The 10,648-nt window shown below is 43.7% G+C and overlaps 1 protein-coding gene across 2 annotated transcripts in view; it reads left to right on the top strand.

Annotated features, from left to right (window-relative positions):
* SPON1 (spondin 1) overlaps positions 1 to 10,248 on the top strand; it is a 744,565-nt gene extending 734,317 nt beyond the window's left edge. For both annotated transcript variants that reach the window (XM_073576349.1, XM_073576350.1), the window contains 2 exons: positions 8,613 to 8,873; positions 9,428 to 10,248. In XM_073576349.1, the coding sequence (XP_073432450.1) occupies positions 8,613 to 8,873; positions 9,428 to 9,591 (425 nt within the window). In that variant the 3' untranslated portion in view covers positions 9,592 to 10,248. The remainder of the gene's footprint in view (positions 1 to 8,612; positions 8,874 to 9,427) is intronic.
* Positions 10,249 to 10,648: the final 400 nt, after the last annotated feature.

Here is a 10,648-nt window from a genome sequence, read left to right on the forward strand (position 1 = left end):
ATTACAGGGCCAATTTGCCTATACCGCCATAACTACTGCTGCATTGCTCCTCTGCCGGTGTCTAATTACTGGGCTAGTTTGCCTATATCGCCATAACTACTGCTGCCTTGCTCCTCTGCCGGTGTCTAATTACAGGGCTAATTTGCCTCTACCGCCATAACTACTGCTTCCTTGCTCCTCTGCCGGTGTCTAATTACAGGGCCAATTTGCCTATACCGCCATAACTACTGCTGCATTGCTCCTCTGCCGGTGTCTAATTATAGGGCCAATTTGCCTATACCGCCATAACTACTGCTGCCTTGCTCCTCTTCCGGTGTCTAATTACAGGGCTAATTTGCCTCTACCACCATAACTACTGCTGCATTGCTCCTCTGCCGGTGTCTAATTACAGGATCAATTTGCCTCTACCGCCATAACTACTGCTGCCTTGCTCCTCTGCCGGTGTCTAATTACAGGGCTAATTTGCCTCTACCGCCATAACTACTGCTGCCTTGCTCCTCTGCCGGTGTCTAATTACAGGGCCAATTTGCCTATACCGCCATAACTACTGCTGCATTGCTCCTCTGCCGGTGTCTAATTACAGGGCTAATTTGCCTATACCGCCATAACTACTGCTGCCTTGCTCCTCTGCCGGTGTCTAATTACAGGGCTAATTTGCCTCTACCGCCATAACTACTGCTGCCTTGCTCCTCTGCCGGTGTCTAATTACAGGGCCAATTTGCCTATACCGCCATAACTACTGCTGCATTGCTCCTCTGCCGGTGTCTAATTACAGGGCCAATTTGCCTATACCGCCATAACTACTGCTGCCTTGCTCCTCTGCCGGTGTCTAATTACAGGGCTAATTTGCCTCTACCGCCATAACTACTGCTGCATTGCTCCTCTGCCGGTGTCTAATTACAGGATCAATTTGCCTCTACCGCCATAACTACTGCTGCCTTGTTCCTCTGCCGGTGTCTAATTACAGGGCTAATTTGCCTCTACCGCCATAACTACTGCTGCCTTGCTCCTCTGCCGGTGTCTAATTACAGGATCAATTTGCCTCTACCGCCATAACTACTGCTGCATTGCTCCTCTGCTGGTGTCTAATTACAGGGCCAATTTGCCAATACCGCCATAACTACTGCTGCCTTGCTCCTCTGCTGGTGTCTAATTACAGGATCAATTTGCCTCTACCGCCATAACTACTGCTGCCTTGCTCCTCTGCCGGTGTCTAATTACAGGATCAATTTGCCTCTACCGCCATAACTACTGCTGCATTGCTCCTCTGCTGGTGTCTAATTACAGGGCCAATTTGCCTATACCGCCATAACTACTGCTGCCTTGCTCCTCTGCCGGTGTCTAATTACAGGACCAATTTGCCTATTCCGCCATAACTACTGCCTTTGTCCTCTGCCGGTGTCTAATTACAGGGCCAATTTGCCTATACTGCCATAACTACTGCTGCCTTTGTCCTCTGCCAGTGTCTAATTACAGGGCCAATTTGCCTCTGTCGCCTTAACTACTGCTGCCTTGCTCCTCTGCAGGTGTCTAATTACAGGGCTAATTTGCCTCTATCGCCATAACTACTGCTGCTTTGGTCATCTGCCTGTTTACTGCCGGTGTCTAATTACAAGGCCAGTTTGCCTCTACCGCCATAACTATTGCTGCCTTGCTCCTCTGCCGGTGTCTAATTACAGGGCTAATTTGCCTCTACCGCCATAACTACTGCTGCCTTGCTCCTCTGCCGGTGTCTAATTACAGGGCTAATTTGCCTCTACCGCCATAACTACTGCTGCATTGCTCCTCTGCCGGTGTCTAATTACAGGGCCAATTTGCCAATACCGCCATAACTACTGCTGCCTTGCTCCTCTGCCGGTGTCTAATTACAGGGCTAATTTGTCTCTACCGCCATAACTACTGCTGCCTTGCTCCTCTGCCGGTGTCTAATTACAGGGCCAATTTGCCTCTACCGCCATAACTACTGCTGCCTTGCTCCTCTGCCGGTGTCTAATTTACAGGGCCAATTTGCCTCTACCGCCATAACTACTGCTGCCTTGCTCCTCTGCCGGTGTCTAATTACAGGATCAATTTGCCTCTACCGCCATAACTACTGCTGCATTGCTCCTCTGCTGGTGTCTAATTACAGGGCCAATTTGCCAATACCACCATAACTACTGCTGCCTTGCTCCTCTGCTGGTGTCTAATTACAGGGCCAATTTGCCTCTACCGCCATAAGTTCTGCTGCCTTGCTCCTCTGACTGTTCACTGCCTGTGTCTAATTACAGGGCCAATTTGCCTCTACTGCCATAACTACTGCTGCCTTGCTCCTCTGCCGGTGTCTAATTACAGGGCCAATTTGCCTCTACCGCCATAACTACTGCTGCCTTGCTCCTCTGCCGGTGTCTAATTACAGGGCCAATTTGCCTCTACCGCCATAACTACTGCTGCCTTGCTCCTCTGCCGGTGTCTAACTACAGGGCCAATTTGCCACTACCACTTCATAACTACTGCTGGGCAATTACAGGGTCAATTAGTATCTGTTTACTCTACAATACTCCAGGACGCCTTCTTCACTGCCAGATAACTGCCAAATAGACTCCTTTACCTGTGCCAACATGAGTCATAACAAAAAGTATGCCAATGCCAGTGAAAGGAAAGCAGCTTTAGCACTACGACAAAAACAACGCCGTGCTAATGAGACTCCTGAGGAAAAACACCATCACCTTGAGAAGATTAAGACTTACAAACGCCGTCGCCTCACACACGAATCCCCTAACTCTAAATCCATAAGATTGGCTGAAGAAGCCTCTGCACGCCGTCACCGCCGACAACAGACGGCCTCTTCCTCATCATTATTATTAGACTCACAACAGGATGCTTCCACATCAGCATGTGGAACAATTTACTGCTACACTTCATCCCATATGCCGTTCACTGACATAACTAATCAGCAATCTGTTTCTGCCCTATCAATACCACCATTCAATACCGATGCACAGTATGCCAATGCCAGTGAAAGGAAAGCAGCTTTAGCACTACGACAAAAACAACGCTGTGCTAATGAGACTCCTGAGGAAAAACAGCATCGACTTGACAAGATTAAGGCTTATAAACGCCGTCGTCTCACACACGAATCCCCTAACTCTAAATCTATTACATTGGCTGAAGAAGCCTCTACACGCCATCACCGCCAACAACAGACGGCTTCTTCCTCATCATCTATAATAATAAATGCCCTAAGCAGCTTCCGGTTGTAACAACTTCCGTCCAGTTGTAACCGGTGACGTCACCACACACACGCACATGTTAACCCTCAACACACCACACCGCCTCAACACACACTCCTCTCACCTTTCACCTCCACTCACGTCCACTCACTCTTTCTCTCCACATACGTTCCTTTCTCTCACTCCGTTTCTCATACTCACACCGTCATCGTCGCTGCCCCGACATCTTCCTCTGCCGCCGCGATCCTGGATCCAGACGTTCTCCAGGCCGCCGACATGTTCTTGCGGCGACGCCATCTTGGATTTCGTGAAATCCCGCGAGATTCAAGATGGCGTCGCCACAAGAACATGTCGCTGGCGTGGACGACTCGGGATCCAAAAAGATGGCGTCGGCGAAATCTCGCGAGATTACGCCGCCGCCATTTTGGATCCCGATGTCGTCCACGCCGGCGACATGTTCTTGCGGCGACGCCATTTTGGATCAGCGAAATCCCGCGATAGTCAAGATGGCGTCGCCGCAAGAACATGTCACCAGCGAGGACGACGTCGGGATCCAAAATGGCGTCGGCGAAAACTTGCGAGATTTCGCCGACGCCATTTTGGATCCCGACGTCGTCCACGCCGGCAACATGTTCTTCCGGCGACGCTATCTTGACTATCGCGGGATTTCACGATACTCAAGATGGCGTCGCCGCAAGAACATGTCGCCGGCGTGGACAACGTCTGGATCCAGGATGGCGCCGACGGAAGAAGATGTCGGGGATCGTGGAGCAGCGGCGATGACGGCGTGAGTATGAGAGATGGAGTGAGAGAAGGGGTCGTATGTGGAGTGAAAGAGTGAGTGGAGATGGTGAAAGGTGAGAGGAGTGTGTGTTGAGGAGTGTGTGTGTTGAGGGTTAACATGGCAAGAGGTGTGATGCTATCGCATCCTCCCGATGCGATAGCATCGGGCCATAATCTAGTGGAATTATAAGGAGCTTCCATGTTACTGGTAGAACAAATCCTCTGGAAAAGGGCAATGACTGTATGACTGCGTGCCCTCCAGAAGAAAATCAGCAAATTCTGCGCTCTCAAATTCAAATACCCTTCTCCCTTCTGAGCTCCACAGTGATGAGAACCTACTTAAGTTACGAGGTCTATGTCTCCAGAAGTACAAGCTGGGCACAATGTACAGGCACTACAATTTACAGGCACGACAATGTAAGGGCACTAAAATGTAACGGCATTTCAATGGCAAATTTACAATTTCCACTCAGCAACATTCACTGCTGCTTGTTTCTGGCAAACACTTATGGAATCAAAATTGTCACTACACCTGTAGATAAATTCCCAGAATGGTGTAATTTCCAAAATGAGGTCACTTGATTAGGAATTCCTCTCTTCTGACACTTAGGGGCTCTGTATATTGAATTTGTTAACTATTTTATGATAATTTGTTATCGAATGGGGCATTGCAATGTTCAGCAGAAATTGTATGAAAAATGTTTGGTGCCATTTTTAAACATTTCCCGAAGTAAAAACTGGGACTAAAACTATTTTTTTTTGTGGCAAAAATGACATTATTTTTTCTTCATCGCCAAATGGTATAAAATTCTGTAACACTCCTGTGGTGGCAATATATTCACTGCACTAACAAGGTGAATTTACAGAGAAGTTTAGTTCCAGGAAAATCTGCTCTACAATATGGTGCTCCTTCCATACTGAGCTTCGCACTGTGCCTCTAAAGTAGTTTTTGACCACATATGAGATATTGGTGCAATCCTGAGAAATTGTGTAACAAAATATACCATAAATTTTCTCTAATTATTCCTTTTAAAAAAATGAGACTTGACGCTAAAGCAATATTTTAGTGGAAAAAATGGTAATGTTCCATTGACTCAGCCCAATATGATACGATTCTGTGAATCACCCCAAGGTTAAATATGCTCAATACACCACTAGATTAATTCCTCAAGAGGTGTAGTTTCTAAAATGGGGTGACTTGTAGGAGTTTCTGCAGTTTTACCATGTCAGAGGCTCTTCAAATGACATGACATCCATAGTCTATTCCAGAAAAAATTGTGCTCCAGAATTCAATTGGTTTCCCCTCCCTTCCGAGTCCCGACGTGAGCCCGAAAAGTAGTTTTCCACCACATGTGGGGTATCTGTGTACTCTGTGTAAATTGAACAACAAATATTGTGGTCCATCTTCTCCTGTTACCTTTGTGGAAATAAAAAATGTAGGACTAAAGCAACATGTTTGTGGGGAAAAAATTTTTTTTTTTCATTTTCACGGCGCAACGTTATAAAATTGTGTGAAGCACCTGTAGGTTCAATGTGCTCACTATACCGCTAGATAAATTTCTTGAGGGGTATAGTTACCAAAATGGGGTCACTTGTGGGAATTTCTACTGTTTAGGCACATCAGGGGCTCTGTAAATGTGACATGGTGTCCTTTATCTATTCCAGCCAATTTTGCGCTCCAAAAGTTAAATGGTGCTCCTTCCTTTCCAAACATCGACATGGGCTCAAACATTTTTTTAATTTTCACAGCTCAATGTTCTAAAATTCTGTGATGTACCTGTGGGTTCAAGTTGCTCACCACAACTGATGGGTGTAATTTCCAAAATGAGGTATTTCTATGTACTGTATGTGGTATTGGCATACTCAAGAGAAATTGTACATCGAAATATTTGGTTCGTTTTTTCCTCTCACCCTTGCAAAAATACAAAATCTGGGGCTACAAGAGCATTTTTGTGGGAAAAATTAAAATGATCTATTCCTGTGCAGCACCTAAAGGGTTAAGAAAAACGTCTTGATTGTGGTTTTGAGCATTTAAGGGGGTGTCACTTTCAGATATTTTCTGTTTACTAGGGCACTTGAAGTGAATTCAAATGTGATGTAGTCCCTAAAAATATTGGTTTTGTAAATTTTGTTATACAAATTAAAAATTGCTGATAGACCTTTAACCCTTCTAACTTCCTGTGGAGACACGGGGGTTAGAGGGTGCTCTCATCCGCTGGCCCAGCTGTCTTTATAAAGACCGCATGGACCAGGCTCATCCCACTGACCTCCAGCTCTCCTTTGCATGGACATGGACTGATACAACACATGGTGAGGGTAAAACAGTGTGGCAATACTTTATTGAACCTCCAACAGGCAAAAACATATAGTACAGTCCCAGCAAGTACATAAAACAGTACAAATTACATAGTCTCACTCTTCTGCTGGCTCGCTGGAATTAGAACAGCTGCTATTTTGAGGCTTCCAGGGCCAACTACCCCCACCAATGGCACCCCGTTTTTGTTGGGCACCTACAGAGAGACTGTAACAATAAGCTTAGAAAGCTGACTGTAATTTGAGGTACATGGCCAGGTGACCTGATGCGATGGTGTCCTGGCTGCTGTTCTGTATGGTCAACTCTCATTGTTTGAGCATTTAATCAGTCTGCATAGTTTGTTCATATGTGTTTGCTGGGAAACTGCCCGCACTTCTAAGACTACCTGTGGTAGAGCTGCTCACTCAGCTGGACACAGAGGTATAACCAGAACACTGTCACTTTAAGAAAATACTTGATTTATTGTAGACAGCATAAACCAAGCTTGTGAAAGTAAATAGGGCCATCTGGGCATAGCAAAGAAACAAAACAAACAGTCTTTTTCCTAACACGGATCAACACGTTAACTGGCAGCAATGCCCACGGTTCAGATTTAGCAACTACTTTCCTGGAGTGCTCTCTCTCCAGGCCCACACTGAACACTGTAAACTTTGGCAATCAGCCATTTAAGCCCAGACCATGTGACTCATCTATCATGTGATTGATCACATGATCTCAACATCACACAAGTCCTATCAGGACACTGCAGGTGGAGATATGGTGGACTGCCTCCCATCCGCTCTATGGAGGTCCACTAAAAAAAGCCCATATTATAATTCTCATTTAATCCTCTCAAAATGTAGTGTGCTGGAGGAAACTACTCTGCTTTTACATCACTGATGCCATCATGCGCAGTGACACATATCTCCTCTCCTTAACTTCACCAGTGACTATGTCACATCAGGTAGTAGTACAAAAGGTACAGTTAGGTCCATATTTATTTGGACAGAGACAACATTTTTCTAATTTTGGTTCTAGACATTACCACAATGAATTTTAAACAAAACAATTCAGATGCAGTTGAAGTTCAGACTTTCAGCTTTCATTTGAGGGTATCCACATAAAAATTGGATGAAGGGTTTAGGAATTTCAGCGATCTGTAACAGACACTGCTGCAGGCTTCCTCATGCCTGCGCTCTGCGGGCAGTGAGGAAGCCAGCTCCCTGCAGGCCCCCGAAGGTCCCCGTCACCATATTGGATCCCCGTCAGGAGGTCATAGGACAGCAGTTCTGGCGCAATCGTATCCGTCTTGGTCACTGTTACGCTTGAAGATAAAACAAGGGTTCACTACCTGACTTCTAACAGCCATTCTGTGAACTCCCCACCCGAGGGTGCTAGAACGTATTGAGACCCTGGAAGGCATTCGGCCCATTCCCGACATCTCGAAAATGTAACTGGTGTACAGATAGGATGTATGATAACGCCATATTTTACCTAAATCTCCTTATGAAATACTATCTACTGGATAAAGCAGTTACACAGTGGGTCATCTTGTCATGAACCTTGATACTAGCTAAATTGCTGGGTGTGTGAGTTTTCTCTTTGAAGCTGAGGAGGCTTAACAACCTACTGAGCCAGGTGTCCTGTTTTAGCAATAAGAAAAAGATTTCCAGCTCACCGTTTTTGCATCTTCATAGTGCCTGGAGCACGGACCCGCTGTGTCAGGGCGTAAGAGATCCAAATGAAGAAAATGTCCAGCTCAACAGCATAGTGAAAAGCCAAGTTTTTTATTCACTACAATACATTCCAGAAAGAGGATAAAACGTCAGCATAGTAAGTGACAGGTTGTCGGATCAAACCTGTCACTTACTATTCTGATGTTTATCCTCTTTCTGGAATGTATTGTAGTGAATAAAAAAACTTGTTTTTTCACTACGTTGTTGAGCTGGACATTTTCTTCATTTAGGTCCTGTTTTAGCTACACATTATGAAGGATTGTAATCTGCCGTTAAATCACCACATATTTTTCACAGATATCATAACTACAAGATTATTATTTTGTTTCTTCCACCGAGAACAATCAGTTTGTCACCTACTGGTTAACATGGTACCAAAACATTTTTTTTTGTAAAATACTAACATGTTCCACAGCTTAGAAATTGGAAGTGATGGGCTACAGGGAGAACTTTACTTTATTTTCTCATTCAGCTGCTATTTTGGTATTTAACTGGTAATTACCACTATGTCTGAGGGGTATATATATTTTTTCTTTCTTCTGTTTTCTATTTTAAGTTGACAAGTTCTCTTTAAATGTATTTTTTTTCCAGCCATCAATTGCGAACTCACTGAGTGGTCTCACTGGTCAGAATGTAACAAGTCATGTGGTAAAGGACACATGATTAGAACAAGAATGATTACATTGGAGCCACAGTTTGGCGGGGTCCTCTGTCCAGAAACTGTACAGCGTAAGAAATGCAGAGTTCGAAAGTGCCAAAAAAATAGTCCCGAAAAGAGACGTCTTAAAGATGCTCGAGAGAAGAGAAGAAGTGAGAGGACAAATGAAGATGCAGATGGTGAACAGTATCCTGGTATGTCAGAATGTGTCCAAGTTTTACTCATTTTTCCAAAATGTTTGTGTTAATAGGTTGTTAGTGGGTTGCGCCAAGTCATCAAATGTGGGGAGAGATGCCGGCTCAGCATGTGAGCACGCATCAAAGGCAGGGACATGGCAGATGATGTAGATATGTCATTAGTCTTGAAGGGGTTATGAGGCATGAATGACTGAGGACTCAGAAATTTTAATATTTTTTATCTACTGGCTGACATAGTACAAAAATATATATTTCACATGCATCAGTAAAGCAGTTACAATCATGAGATTATGTAACTAAACATCCATACGACATCTCTTCATCACCCAGTTGGTGTTACGTGAAGCTTTTGAGTCCTAGTTCAAAATCTGTGATAGTGCGCTTACCCATTACATTCCTTTTATAACTCTCCCATCTGTGCTGCTTATGGACCAGAGGTTGTCAATGCTTCTTCTGCACTCTCTGAAGCTCATTCTCAACTACCACTCACCCAATCATTAAATTGATTCAACTGGTCTTTAAAAAGTTAACACTGATACTTTTATTTTCAGTCTGCAAATTAAAGCCATGGACAGCATGGACAGAATGCACTAAATATTGTGGAGGTGGCATCCAGGAGCGATTCATGACAGTAAAGAAGCGGTTCAAAAGTTCTCAATTCACCAGCTGCAAAGACAAGAAGGAGATCCGTGCTTGCAACGTGCATCCTTGTTAGCAAATACCTCACATGGGATACCCTTCAAGTTACATGAAAAGTCAATCTTTAATAGATTTTTTATTATAGAATATATACAGTGCTTTTCATTTTGCAATGTACTTTGCTTACTATTCTTGCAGAAGCAAGAATTATATTTTCTAAATGTTCACATGTAACAATAATGAATCACCTGGATAGATCAATAAATAATATCTTATGTATTGGTTGTTTGGCAGGAGAATATGATTCTGGACATTGTGTCTTCCTAGTCACAGCATAATGTTTAATCTTTACAATATGACATGCATGCCAGAGAAAACATGACCAAATAGAACAACATGTTACTGACCGAACAAAAGGATGACACAGGCGAGCACAGATACCCAGCGGTACTTCTATTGGGTATGACTTCTGGATGATTTCAAGCATGTTAGTTTCCAATCATTCTGGATTCTTTATTCCATTTTTGTTTAATTATATTGTGGATGTTGAAGGAATTCTCTTGTTTAGAAAACTTTTTTCAAAGACCTTAATAGAGCATATTGGGTTAATAAACAGGGTATCCTGTTCAGAACCTCATCTATTATCTAGAGAACTCTGCAGGTATAAAGAATGGCCAATGCTGTAGTGGACCAAGCATTTCATGCATTAAAGAAACAGCTCTTGGTTGCACCGGCTAACGCTTCATTTTATTTCCAATGGACTGGTAAGGAAATTGAATATTTGAAAATTGGTAAACCCTGCAGATAATGTGCTCAAGGAAAAAAAAAAGCGTTTGTTGTTCCAGCGTGTGAAAAAATAGTTCTTTTTTTATTTTAGGTCCATTAAAAGCTAGCAAAAATTACAATGGTTGCATAGACAGGGCCAGGGGGCAAGACGCGTTTTGAACGCTCACTTGTGTTCTTTATCATAGCTTGGATACACAGTCAAAAGGATTTACTAAAATACTAAAAAAATGTGCCAATGAAAACGGTCGGAACAAATCACATGACACAATTACATCAATGAATACATTCCTTAAGCACCAGGTGTATGAAAACAGTCAATAGTGATACATGGTTTCTCTCTTTAGATT

The sequence above is a fragment of the Dendrobates tinctorius genome, unplaced genomic scaffold (assembly GCF_039654945.1).
Source record: "Dendrobates tinctorius isolate UK_male_01 unplaced genomic scaffold, ASM3965494v1 ptg000048l, whole genome shotgun sequence".
Lineage (NCBI taxonomy): Eukaryota > Metazoa > Chordata > Amphibia > Anura > Dendrobatidae > Dendrobates > Dendrobates tinctorius.